Raw genomic sequence first — 13,944 nt, 5'->3', positions numbered from 1 at the left:
ATGGCGCCACTGCACTCCAGCCTTGATGACAGAGTGAGAACCTGTCTAAAAAAAAAAAAAAAAAAATCTTTACCCTGCAGTCAATTTTAAAGAAAGTCCTTTCCTTTTAGGGGAAAGGACATAGGATGCGAAAGAATTACCTATAGGCAGAAAATGTAATGCTGTCTCATTAACCAAAAGAAAAACACACAGATTACTATTTTCCTATCTCAAGTTGCAAAACTCACGAATAAAGATGAAATGAAATGAGGAAGACCACGCAGATTGGTTTTTTTGTTTGCTTGAGGTGGAGTTTCTCTCGTTGCCCAGGCTGGAATGCAATGGCGTGATCTTGGCTCACCGCAACCTCTGCCTTCTGGGTTCAAGTGATTCTCCGGCCTCAGCCTCCCGAGTAGCTGGGATTACAGGCACCCGCCATCATGCCCAACTAATTTTTGTATTTTTAGTAGAGACGGGGTTTCACCATATTGGCCATGCTGGTCTTGAACTCCTGACCTCAGGCAATCCGCCCGCCTCGGCCTCCCAAAATGCTGCGATTACAAGCATGAGCCACCGCACCCGGCCAGACCATGAAGGTTTTTATATTTTGGAGAGTAAGGAAATTTCCATTTTAATTACTTTTATTTGTCTGAACATTTAGTTTACCAAATTCCAATATAAATAAAAACTACACACATACACACAAACCCCCAAAGCAAAACATAAACACCAACTTGAACTAATCAAATTTGGTTTTTATGTGCTGTGCTCTTTCGTAACCACTGAATAGTTTTTCAGATTATTCCAAGTCATATGAAACCACACTTTGTGAAACTTTAAGTTTTAGATGACCTTGCAAGTTAAGGACTAAACATGTTGCATCATAAAAAGCAGCCCTGGGAAGACACGGGGAGCAAGTATATCAAAATAGATTTCACACTTGATGGCATTGAGCCGACTCTTCCAAATTATTTAAAAATACGAACATATTTTACTTTTATGCATGTTTCGGAGAATTGTGTCAGGCAGGTAAAGTGTACACACAGTTAGGCCTTCAGAGCTCCAACAAAGGAAGAGAGTTAGGAGAAAAGAACTGGTGAGAAAGTGAAATGGTAGGTTTGTAGAGACCGCCAAAGTAAACTTTTTAAAACTATAAAACGGTGAACATTCCATGAGTTTTTTAAGGAAAAAAAATCAGCCATAATCACATAGAAGGCGTGTTGTATTCAAACAATTATATAAACTGGTTAAACACTGTTTGCAAAGGCCTCAAAGAGGTAATTTCATCTTCAATTCATTTATTAGATAAACGTCTGTTACTACATTCAAAGGCTAAGGTGATGGGCTTCCTCTGACAGACTAATGACCATTAATGTCCATCTCAAGGACACTTGTCCTTGAGAACATGAAGACTCCTGACATCAGAAACTAAACATCCTAGAGTTTACATACCCCCGAAAAACCTGTTCACAGGGGGAAAAAACACAAACAAAAACAAAAAACAACTACGAAACTCCTTCAACTAAGCAAGAGGGCTCCAAACAAAATTCTAACTGCGGGATGAGTTCCAGGGTGACTTCTGTGGTTGAAGGGAGACCTATAAATGAGAAAAGAGAGGGGAAAAGAAGGAAGATCTAGTCACCCAATGTTGGAGTTTAAACACATTCTTCATTTTGTCCCCGACCTCCAGGAATACATTTCTCAGAAGTCGATATTGAGCCAGTCTCAGTGAGTCAGGAGGGAGAAAATCTGGGATCTGTCACAATTGGTACTATTTATGGTTGTGTCACTTGGACATGTCACCACACCTCTGTGGACCTGTTTCCTCATTCGTGAAGTGCCTGGAATAACATTCTTGTCTTAGAGCTGTAAAAAGGATCAAATGAGAGCCTATTTCTGAGTAGTTCTCAACTCTGACTGCATCTTAAAATAACTTGAGGAATGAAAAAAGAAATGTTGATGCCTGGGTTCCATCTCATAGGTTCCAACTGAATTGTTCTAGGGTGGGGTCTCAGCACCAGTGGGTTTTCAAAGCTTCCCAGATGATTTTAATATGCAGCCACTGCTGAGAGCCAGAGGCCTATTGCTAAAGTAGCACTTCTCAAACTATCCTATCTTGGAAGATTACCTGGGGATCCTGTCAAAATGCAGATTCGGATTCAATGGTGTGAGGCCTGGGAATGCATTTCCCACAGTCTCCCAGTTTATGCTGGGCTGTTCTCACCCACACTCTGTTTACAGTAAGGTACTAAATGGCCACAAGGCACAATATAAATAGTCATCCACTCCCTCTCCCCAAAATGTAACTTTTAGGGATGGTGGTGTCAGCTTCAGCTAACAACTTTCTTTCCTCCTTTTTCTGTTTTAGAGAGTAGTGTGTATAAGATTTTTAAAAGCACAAAAGGGTTGTACAAATAAAAGGTATTACTCCGGTTATCTGTTAAGAGAACACTGATTTACAGTTACAAGCACACCCACTTGCTATGGTACCACTGCTCCCCACATTCGTTACAAATTACATAAGTCATCATTTGTTCATCTGGGTTTGAATTCCGCACCCAGCTGGGAAGGAAAAGTGTTCCTCTGTCAATTACAGTGACTTTGCAATTGTATTTCTCACAGCGTCTGCATTTTATTTTATTTGTCTGTGTGCCATCAATTACTTGGGGAAGGTAATGTTCCTGGATACAAGATTCCGTGTAGGAGGCTCTCAACTGCTTCAGTTCCTTATTTGCCATCTCCATGACAGTCATTTCAGCAAATTCTCGTGGAGACGTGGTCCCAGAGAGCAAGTTTTGTTGTAAATGACAATTTTTGGGGTTCTTCAAATTGGCAACTTTGCTTCTGATGCAAGTTTTATATTTTTTGATGTTCTTTGAATAAAGGGTAAAAACATGCTCTTCAATTTCTCTTGCAAAGTTTTGCCACAAATCAGCTTTGGGTTGATCTGTGGAAGAACTAGTTAAAGCTGCGTAAAGAAGCTCTATGCATTTAGTTCTCATGGGTGTTGTGGGATCCAGCAACTCACTCGATCTCTTGCCAGTGGATTCAGGGTCACCATCCCCAAAATGCTCTTCCTTAGGTTTCAATTGAATGGCTCTATTTTCAGGCACAATCATTTCACTGAGTTTTGCAACATCTTGGGAAGACAGAGAATTCGAGCTGCAGATGCCCAGTGTCTCATTCTGACTTGGGTCATGAGAAGGTCCTGAATTTTCTTCTTTATTACCCCTCACAGGAAATAATTTAGGGCTGTTCCTCTCTTTGGAGTGAGTCTGTTTATAAACAGCTTTCCACTTTGATAGCAAACACTTGGCTTTCTTTTTCAAAGCCACAGAGGGGCAGTTTTTGAGGACTCTGTACACAGCTCTGACCACATCTGTCTCCTGGAGATGCTCCTTAGTCACATAAATTGTTTCTAGCTCAGTAAGGTGGTTGCCAAGATCCTCAAAATTCCTTTTGGACATCAGTTGCTCAATAAGAGAAGCTCTGGCAGCTATCTGGTTCTTGTCAGACATCTTTACAGCTGCAAAGGAAAAAGAGGTTTCAGTTTTCTCAAGTTTGCCGTTGCTAGTCGCAGCTTCTGGATACCAAAATACCACTTTCTGTCAGTTACCTAGGCAATGTTTTCTGAAGGAGTCATGTAATACAAATGTATGCGACACGCTAGAAAATGGAATCTTTAAGGTGGTATGGTTTACTCTCAAGAGTTTAATTCCTACGAGTGAAAAACAAACAAACAGTATTGCAGAGCCTCTACATAACATCTGCTTAAGAGGCTTGCCGGAGGATCTGCTATAGCTTTTCCACCTCCAATTTTACCAATCAATGATCTTTCTAGATTAGTCAATCCATTTGGGTGGAATCCGGTGGTCATGTTGGAGATGAAATCATGCCGGTGTCAGCATCAATATGGCAATGCTGAACAGTGCTAGACAATTTTTCCCCAGAGTCAGCTATATAACTGAACTACTTGCTCATTTCATAATCTTTAAAGTGGTACTCTTCTGAAAATAAAAGAGAAACAAGACAGAAAAGGTTTGCTAATGTCTCAAGCAATCTAAGGAAAATGTGAGACAGCACAGGTTGAAAAGCAGCTAGAGATATGTCTGCGGGTCCCAAAAGCCAACAGGCTACACTGTGCTGCCTTAGGAGTCTTCTGAACAAGGGAAAGGTTCAGACTCAACGATCCAGATGATTTATGACTTTAGACTAACTGGTTCTTACATTTTGGTTTTGTTAATTTTTAAAAAATTTTTAAGTGTAAAGAGTTGCTCAATGATTATGTCTGTGTGAATTTCATCCTAGGCAGGCAAACGTTTACTTTTATCTACGCAGTCTATTTTTTCCCTCCACATAATGTACATAATCTTGTCTATATAATACCCTTGGATCTATATTTATCTGTCTGGTCTAAATGCGAACATAAGCATCTTGATGGCAGGGACTGTGTCTTTTCAAAAATCCATGGGCTCTGTTTTATAGCACTTGATATTAAATAATCACCACTGAACATACACAGGCTAAGAACACTGAAGTGTTTAGAGAGAGAATTCATGCAATCTTCCCAGACACCATATGGCAAGTGACATAAAACATAATGACCTTTTACTAATTCTACTTCCATAAATTTACTTTAAGGAAATGAGAGATGTGGAGACTGCATATGTAAGAATTTTCTTCTAAGGAGAAATTGGAAGGCCCTCAAATGGTTAAATGGAGAATGGTTAAAAATATGGCACACTCCTAGGATACAATAATATAACCATTTAAAAATCATGTATTTAGATAATATTTAATGACATGGAAAAATGGTCATAAAGTTAGGTGAAAAACAATCAAGATGTAAAACTATATAAAAGATTAAACAGTTAACATATGGGCCGGGCATGGTGACTCACCCTGTAATCCCAGCACTTTGGGAGGCCGAGGCAGGCGGATCACGAGGTCAGGAGATCGAGACCATCCTGGCTAACATGGTGAAACCCCATCTCTATTAAAAATACAAAAAATTAGCCGGGTGTGGTGGCGGGCACCTGTAGTCCTAGCTACTTGGGAGGCTGAAGCAGGAGAATGGCGTGAACCTGGGAGGCGGAGTTTGCAGTGAGCCAAGATCGTGCCACTGCACTCCAGCCTGGGCAACACAGCAAGACTCTGCCTAAAAAAATAATAATAATAAATAAATGAATAAACCAGTTATCATATGACCCAGCAGATCCAAGAGAAATGAAAACATATGTCCACACAAAAACTTGTATACAAATGTTCATAGCAGTATTATTCACAATAGCCAAAAATGGGAAATAATCAAAATGTCCATCAACTGATGAATGGATAAATAAAATGTGATTTATCCACACAACAGAATATTATTCTGCCATGAAAAGAATGAAGTATTGATACAGTTACAACATGGATGAACCTTGAAAACATTATGCTGAGCAGAAGAAGCCAGACAGAAAAGTCCACATATTGTATGATTTCATTTACATGAAATGTCCAAAACAGGCAAATCTATAGAGACAGAAAATAGATCAGTTGTTGACTAGGTAGGGTAGGGCAGAAGGGCAGTGGGGTGAAGGAGGAGGAGCAGCTAATAAAGTTCAGGGATTTTCTTGGGAGGTGGTGGCACACATAAATCTTCTCAAGATTTATTTGTGGTGATGGGTTATACAACTGAGTATACTAAAAAACACTGAATTGTACACTTTAGGTGAACTGTATGGTGCGTGAATTACATCTGAATAAAGGTGTTATTTAAAAATAGAATTTGATCCAAATTTTGTTTAAGAATTACATGTGAAAAGACTGAAAAGAGATACACAAAATTTTAAAGGGGCATTTTCTGAATGGTAAGATTTTAGGTAATTTTCATTTGTTATTTTCCTCTTCTGTATTTTCTGTGATGAGCATGTATTGCTTTCATAATCAGAAAAGTTATTGGTCTAACGCAATTTCATGATAAACTATATGCACTTAAGATATACCTACTGAAAAATGGTATGAGCAATGAATCAATCACCTTCTACCCATCTTCCCTCTGGAACGAGAATGTACATAACACTACTGAACTGTATACTTAAAAAGGCTTAAGACAGGCTGGGCGTGGTGGCTCACACCTGCAATCCCAGCACTTTGGGAGGCCAAGGTGGGTGGATCATGAGGTCAAGAGATCGAGTCCATCCTGGCCAACATGGTGAAACCTTGTCTCCACTAAAAATACAAAAAGTTAGCTGGGTGTAGTGGCGCATACCTGTAGTCCCAGCTACTCGGAAGGCTGAGGCAGGAGAATTGCTTGAACCCGGGAGGCAGAGTTTGCGGTGAGCCGAGATCATGCCACTGCACTCCAACCTGGCGACAGAGCGAGACTCTGTCAAAAAAAAAAAAAAGGGCTTAACACAGTAAATTTTATGTTTTGTATATTTTATCACAATTAAAATTTTTTAAAGAAATATGAAGAAAAGGTCAATAAAAGAACATATAAAATGAAGAGCAAAGTGCTTTTTGGTTGTTTATACATAAATACATTAACTTCTATAGATTTACTCATTTTGCTGGTAAGACAAATTGCTGCTTTCACCCCACTGAAACCCCGAAGCTATAATTACAATTCCCTTTAAGAATTACCTTGAAACTCAGACCTTCAGTTGAGAAATTCTGACCTGAGTCAAATATTGCTTAACTTCCTTTTGGGCGCTGTAGGCCCATCTCTTATTCACCATCTTTCTCAATGCCTAGCAAACCTCCATCCTGATTTCAATAGTAATGCATATAGAATGCAGGCACATTGAATGTTTCTTCTTTGTTAGGAAACTTTTCAACGAGTCGGGGAGGGCTCAAGCATATTGAATAGCTTGAAACTTTATCACTGTGACACAACTGCGTGACTTCAAGATCTGAAGCAGACAATTCTGAGAGAAATGTTCGCTAATAGAGGGTGTGAATATTTTTTATTTTTCTGTGCTGTCTTGCCTGTTGTTTATTGAGAGTTTGATTCTTAGGAAGACCTCTTTTACTGTATGCAGTCTTTAAAAGTGGAATTTTAAAAAGGCAAAAAAGAATTATCTTTTAAGTGCTGTTTCACAATAATTAGGAAAATTACATAAGATCCTGAATTGATGGCCCTTTGTGAAACTAACTTTAAAACAAAACAAAACTGACTGCCCCAGGTTTTCTACATTCCAGCTCCCTCTGGTGGTTAAAAACGTAGGACTCAGAATCTTGGTTATGTGAGGGTACTTAACTCTTCATATTTGGGGATAAAGTTTGAGGGGAAATGCACCTGTTTGAGATGCAGTAATCGATTTCTGAGGCAATTATGAATACTTATCTGAATGCAAAGCCACAGGTGATATAGCCACTCTTAAGAGACGATATTCACATTTCAGAGGGAAGGTGGGTAGAAGGTGATTAATTCATTTCTCACCATACCATTTTTCAGTATGTATATCTTAAATGTATACAGTTTATCATGAAATTATATTAGACCAATAACTTTTCTGATTATGAAAACAATGCATGCTCATCACAGAAAATACAGAAAAGAGTAAAAGAACAAATGAAAATTACCTAAAATCTCACCATTCAGAAAATGCCCCTCTTTAAAATTTTGCGTATCTCTTCAGTCTTTTCATATGTAATTCTTAAGTAAAATTTGGATCAGATTCTATTTTTAAATAACACCTTTATTCAGATGTAATTCACATACCATACAATTCCCCTAAAGTGTATAATTCAGTGGCTTTTAGTATATTCACAGTTGTGTAACCCATCACCACAAATAAATCAACTTTAGAAGATTTATCTGTGCCACCACCCCCCAAGAAAATCCCTGCACTTTAGCAGCCACTCCTCTTTCTTCACTCCACTGCCCTTCTGTCCCACCCCACCAAGTCAACAACTAATCTTTTTTCTGTCTGTATAGATTTGCTGTCTGGACATTTCACGTGAATAAAATCATACAGTATGTGGTCTTTTGTATCTGGCTTCTTCTATTCAGCATAACGTTTTCAAGGTTCATCCATGTTGTAGCATGTATCAGTACTTCATTCCTTTTCATGGCAGAATAATATTCTGTTGTGTGGATAAACCACATTTTATTTATCCATTCATCAGTTGATGGACATTTTGATTATTTCCCATTTTTGGCTATTATGAATAACACTGCTATGAACATTTGTGTACAAGTGTGTGTGTGTTTTTTTTTTTTTTTTTTGAGATGGAGTCTCGCTCTGTCACCCATGCTGGAGTGCAGTGGTGCAATCTTGGCTCACTGCAATCTACACCTCCTGGGTTCAAGTGATTCTCGTGCCTCAGACTCCTGAGTAGCTAGGATTACAGGCATGTGCCACCACGCCCGGCTACTTTTTGTATTTTTAGTAGAGACAGGGTTTCATCATGTTGGCCAGGCTGGTCTCAAACTCCTGACCTCAGGTGATCCACCTGCCTTGGCCTCCCAAAGTGCTGGGATTACAGGCATGTGCCACCACACCCGGCCTGTGTACAAGTTTTTGCATGGACATATGTTTTCATTTATCTTGAATCTGCTGGATTATATAACTCTGTTTAATCTTTCATATAGTTTTGCATCTTGATTTTTTTTCACTTAGCTTTAGGACTATTTTTCCACATCATTAAATATTTTCTAAAAACACGATTTTTAAATGGTTATGTTATTGGATCATCCTAGGAGTTTGCGATAGTTTTTAATCATTCTCCTATTTGGGGCCTTCCAGTTTCTCCTAAGTTTGAAGAAAATTCGTACATATGCGGTCTCCACATCTCTCATTTCCTTAAAGTGAATTCACAGAAGTAGAATTACTAAAAGGTAAATGTTTTATGTCACTTGTCATATGGTGTCTGGGAAGATTGCATGAATTCTCTCTCTAAACACTTCAGTGTTCTTAGCCTGTGTATGTTCGGTGGTGATTATTTAATATCAAGTGCTATAAAACAGAGCCCATGGATTTTTGAAAAGACACAGTCCCTGCCATCAAGATGCTTATGTCCAGCACTCTTTTCATCCTCCCAAACTGAAAACTCTGCACCCATTAAACAACTCCTCATTCTTCCCTCCCTCCAGCCCCTGGCAATCACCACTCGACTTTCTGTCTCTATGGATGAGACTACTCTAGGTACTTCACGTGAGTGGAATCATACAGTATTTCTCTTTCTGTGACTGGCTTATTTCACTTAGCGTAATGTCTTCAAGGTTCATCCATGTTGTAGCATGTGTCAGAACTTCCTTCCTTTTTAAGAATGAATAATATTCCATTGTCTATACATAACACATTTTGTTTATCCATTCAAATGTCAATGGATACTTGAGTTGCTTCTGGCTTTTGGCCATTGTGAATAACACTGCTGTGAGCACTGGTATACCAATCCCTCTTTGAGACCCTGCTTTCAATTCTTCAGAGTATATACTCAAAAATGGAATTGCTGGATCATATGGTAATTCTATTTTTAATTTTTTGAGGACCCACTGTATTGTTTTCCATTCCCTTCCACATTTTTAACAGGATTTAAATCCAGTCAAACTTTCTAGTCCTCTGTGGGACCATCACGTGGATATAAAGGATTTATTGCCCTAGGAGGGTATAATGTGGAAGCCATTGAAATACAAAATTCTGACAATTGCCATAAAAAGACAAAGTAAGGCATATGTCCAGCTTAGTTCTACATAGTTCATTCAATAAATATATATTAGGGATTGAGTATGTGCTAGATGCTGAGCCTAAAGAGACAGTCTCTGCCTTGAAGGAGCTGATAGCCTAGTGGAAGTAATACTGACAAGAAACTGGCCAGTTACAACACATGTGGAATTTCAACATGGACAGACACTGGCTGCTAGGGGAAACACATGCAGGATGGTACCAAACCCTATCTGGGCTCGCCATCATCTGGACAGCTACAATTTGCTTCTTTACTGCCTTCACTCTACTTCTGGCACTCACAAGGCTCAACTGTGAGTCTGGCACTTTGTTAGAGGGATCATCCTCTAGTACAGATCTCAGAAAGATATTCCCTCATTTTCCTGCTTAAAGCCCTTCAGAGGTTTCCCCTTGCTTTCATGATGGAGCCAAAGCTCCTTGGCCAGTGGCAAAAAGAGCCCTAGCAGGCCTCCCTCTTGACTACTCTCAACCACTGATGGGCACGGCTCTGTGCCTTTGCTCAAGCAGCATCCCGAGCCTGGCTGATCTCTCACCATTAGTGGTTCTCAAGCCTGGCTGCACATTAGAATCCTCTGGGGAAATTAAACAACAAAAAACAAAAACAAACAATGGCAGGGCCTCACTCCAGATAGGATGAATTAGGATCTCTGAGGGTAGGGCCTGCATATTGGCTCAGCTCTCCAGGGTGACTCTGATTTAAACCACACACAGGCATACAACCCTCCTCCACACCCCAGCAGGACCTGCCAGTTAGGCTGCCATCAGCCCCAAAGACAGCTCTGGTTCTGCTCCTGGACTGAATGCAGACAACTCTATGACTTTGGCTTTTCTAGATGAGTCCCATTCAGTCAGAAAAGATTTAAAACACCTACTGTGTACAATGCAGCTGACAACCTTCTCTACAAATTACAAATGACAACTGTAATATTTTAAGTGTCATAATGTACACAATTCCTGATATTCACCCCCTCACTTACCTCTTCACAGTGGAAGGCAACATATATTTATTGAGCAACTCTCCAGGCCATACACACTCCAGTCATCTCAATCCTCACGATACTCCTGAAATACAGATAATGGCTTATTTTCATCTTACAGGTGAGGAAACCTGCTAAAAACAGTAAATAATTTGCATGTTTTTTTTTCATGGTGTTAATCACATTTAAAAAACGTTTTTACTGCCTTCCCCACAAGACCATAAGAGAAGATCCACATGTTTTATTCACCTATATACACCTAGCAAACACCCAGTCAGTGCTTACTATTACTTAACACATTTTTGTTGTTGTTAAATGAGTAATGAGCATCCAGGATGCTCTCTCTCTTCTCTGCTTGTGAGCTTCTTTTCACCACACACCAGCTTGCTTGTACTCATTGCACCTAAGCCCAGTGCCCCTTGGCTTCTTTCGTAGGAGACCAAGCCCATCTCGATTCTAGTTCAAAAAAATCATTCAAAAATTCTAGTTCAAATAAATCTTGTTAAAAAAACAAAACAAAACAAACAAACAAACAAAAAAACCATGGTGCCCACTGTGGGCTAATGAAGTGGGTTTGAGGGGTCAAAACATTTGCATAAGGAAGGTCAAGCAGGTCCAGTTCCCAGAAGTGAGGGGTGCTGAGCAAGTTGGATAAGTTTCTTGACCATTCTGTGCCTCAATTTCCTCAGCTACAAAATGGGAGAAATCCAACATCCTAGGATTAATGAGAATTAAATGAAAGTCTTGATAAAGTGCTTTGAACTATGGCTGTCACACAGTAAGTGTGAATAATAGGATGTGAATCTACAATTAAAAGGCTTAAAAATATCTACCAAACCAGGCATTGTTCTAGAGCAGGTGGTCAGCACACTTATTCTGTTAAAGATCAGAAGGTATATATTTTAGGCTTTGTAGGCCATACAATCTCTATGGACTACTCAACTCTGCTGCTCTTGTAGCAGCAACAGCAGATACAGAAAATAACATAAATGGATAGGCATGATCTTGCTCTGGTAACACTTGTTTACAAAAACAGGCAGGCTGGATTTGGCTGCAGGCCATAGTTTGTTGACCCTTTTCTAGAGCAGGGCTGTGCAACATGTATATAACATGTAAACCACAAATATGATTTAAAATTTTCCAGTAGTCATGTTAAAAAATAAAAATTGGTGAAATTAATTATACATTTTATTTAACCCAGTGTATCCAGAATAGTCATTTCAACATGTGATTAATATAAACAAATTGAGATATTTTACATTCTTTTTCATGCTAATTCTCGAAAATTCACTGTGTCTTACACTTACAGCACATCTCAATTCGGACTAGCCACATTTCAAGTGATCAAGCCTTATGTAACTAATGGCTATCATTATTGGGACACCACGGTTCTAGAACTGATGCTAATATGGATAATGCTTAGGTGCATACCTATACCAAAAAGTGTATACAGTGCCAGGAAAAGTAGGCACGAAATATGGTATTGGATCCATATAAAAACTTATAAAGATTAGCTAATATTATAGTAAGCAAGGTGCACACATCTGCACAAAAATGGCCTAAACCCTGAGAAGAACGAGAGGAAAGGTCTGGAAACAATGTTTCCAGAAGTTTGTAACAAGTCAAAAATAACCTAGATCTGTTCAGATCTTTAGATCTCTTTAAAGCCTAAAGAGAAACTGTAACTTTCTAGCCCTAACCCACTTAACAGCTCCCCAGCTTCACAGGGAGCCCCGCCCTCTATGGAGAGAAACGATGCCAAATGTTGGTAGCGGAGTAGCGGTTACTGAACAGCCAATCAGCACTGCACTAGGGCCATTTCCCTTAATGGTGACCCCTAGTAAAGGTGCAGCGAGAGGAAGGGACCAGCCCAACTGCCCGGTCTAGCCCGGGTTCGAGTTCCGGTGGGTGGGGTCGAGCAACATGCAAAGCCTGCCGCTAATCATCTTGGGATGACGGCCTGGCACCCAGCACACAAACAGCGACAGTCCCGAGGGTTCAGCCCACTCTGGCGACCTCGACAGTCGGAGAGGAAGGGGCGGGGGTGCGAGCACCTTCGGACCTACGCCGCCCAGGGCGCACCGGAAAGCTGCCGCGAGCCGGGGTGGGCTTCCGCTGGGAACAAGGGCTCGCCTTTTTGCGGGACACAGGCTCTGGCAAACCTGAAGCATGACTCACCGAAAAGCGCAGGCGCAGTTCCGGAGCCTTCAGCCGCCCAGTGCCCACGGAGAACTTCCGATCACCCGGACTGGGACAACGTCAAGGCTCAGCCAATCCAAGCCCACAGGCCGGCGCACGTGGTCCTGGGACCCAGCGCATGCGCGCTAGGGAAATGGCTGCCGTGGGACTGCGCTCGCGCGGCTTCCTAGAGGAGGAGCCACGGCCCCGCCCCGGGCCCGAGAGAAAGAAACTGCACTTTCGTTTTTTAGCAGCGAAGTTTGTTGATGTACTTTACAACTTATCTTTTCTGCTTCTACTCAGGACAGTCAAGACAGTGCTCAGCTAGATGTTCACATAACTGTAGACATAAATGTGAATCTATTTAACGCAGTAATTAATTCAAAAAGTGTTTTTAGCATCCTAGCATGCATCAGTTGATATGAAAGTAGTAAATGTTAATTGAGTGGTCTTGTGCATCCTGGACTTCTCATCTGTGCATATTCTCATTCTTTGCCTGCAAAGGGCCAGTAAAAGCACAGTGATGGTTGAACGAATGTGACAGCCTCCTTTGCTGATGCCTTACCCCAAGGTAATTTGGGGAAAGGTTCAGGGAAACAGAGTATCCAATCCAATACTCTGGACTGGGTGCTGGCAGGAAGGAGGGCGATTGTATGATTAAGTATCATAATAAATCTTACCTAAAAGGAGGGGAGACAAGACCAGTGACTCATTAACTGGGATAGGGGATGTTTGGTCATTTTTGTGGTTTGGACAATGTTTACGTTTTTTCAGCATTCCCACGTGATTACAAAGGAGTCTTGTTTTTGTCTTGATCCATCTGGTCAAAGAGTGGCCACGTCTGATGGTGTTCTGTGAAGTATTTATGTTCCACGGAGCACCAAGGCCCAGCTGTGACTGCCGGGGCAGCTCAGAGCTGTCAGGGGTTACTTTTTTCTTGCTGTCTATTATAGGGCTAAAATGTTTAAGAATTATATAATACCTTTTTAAAGAAAAAATTATTTGGCTGGGCGTGGTGGCTCACGCCTGTAATCCCAGCACTTTGGGAGGTCGAGGCAGGCGGATCATGAGGTCAGGAGATCGAGACCATCCTGGCTAACACGGTAAAACCCCGTCTCTACTAAAAATACAAAAAA

General features: G+C 40.6%; 2 protein-coding genes across 6 annotated transcripts; one reads left to right on the top strand and one right to left on the bottom strand.

Annotated features, from left to right (window-relative positions):
- Positions 1–602: 602 nt before the first annotated feature.
- Positions 603–12,934, bottom strand: TCEANC (transcription elongation factor A N-terminal and central domain containing). 5 transcript variants are annotated; one of them, XM_063703289.1, is made up of 4 exons: positions 12,809–12,934; positions 10,631–10,715; positions 6,233–6,349; positions 603–3,505 (listed from the first exon to the last, which is right to left on the bottom strand). In XM_063703289.1, the coding sequence occupies exons 3-4, from the start codon at positions 6,312–6,314 to the stop codon at positions 2,442–2,444; spliced, it is 1,146 nt and encodes a 381-aa protein (XP_063559359.1). In that variant the 5' UTR covers positions 6,315–6,349; positions 10,631–10,715; positions 12,809–12,934; the 3' UTR covers positions 603–2,441. The 5 variants fall into 5 exon arrangements, with proteins under 5 accessions (XP_063559359.1, XP_063559360.1, XP_055231977.1 ...); XM_063703290.1 differs by lacking the exon at positions 6,233–6,349 and adding an exon at positions 4,881–4,972; XM_055376002.2 differs by having other exon boundaries at positions 12,685–12,856.
- Positions 12,467–13,500, top strand: LOC109024686 (uncharacterized). Its single transcript, XM_019019023.4, has one exon. The coding sequence runs from the start codon at positions 12,583–12,585 to the stop codon at positions 12,997–12,999; it is 417 nt and encodes a 138-aa protein (XP_018874568.2). The 5' UTR covers positions 12,467–12,582; the 3' UTR covers positions 13,000–13,500.
- Positions 13,501–13,944: the final 444 nt, after the last annotated feature.

Source organism: Gorilla gorilla, chromosome X (genome assembly GCF_029281585.2).
Source record: "Gorilla gorilla gorilla isolate KB3781 chromosome X, NHGRI_mGorGor1-v2.1_pri, whole genome shotgun sequence".
Lineage (NCBI taxonomy): Eukaryota > Metazoa > Chordata > Mammalia > Primates > Hominidae > Gorilla > Gorilla gorilla.
Note: the sequence above shows the minus strand (reverse complement) of the source record. Positions and strands in the feature narration are given on the sequence as shown.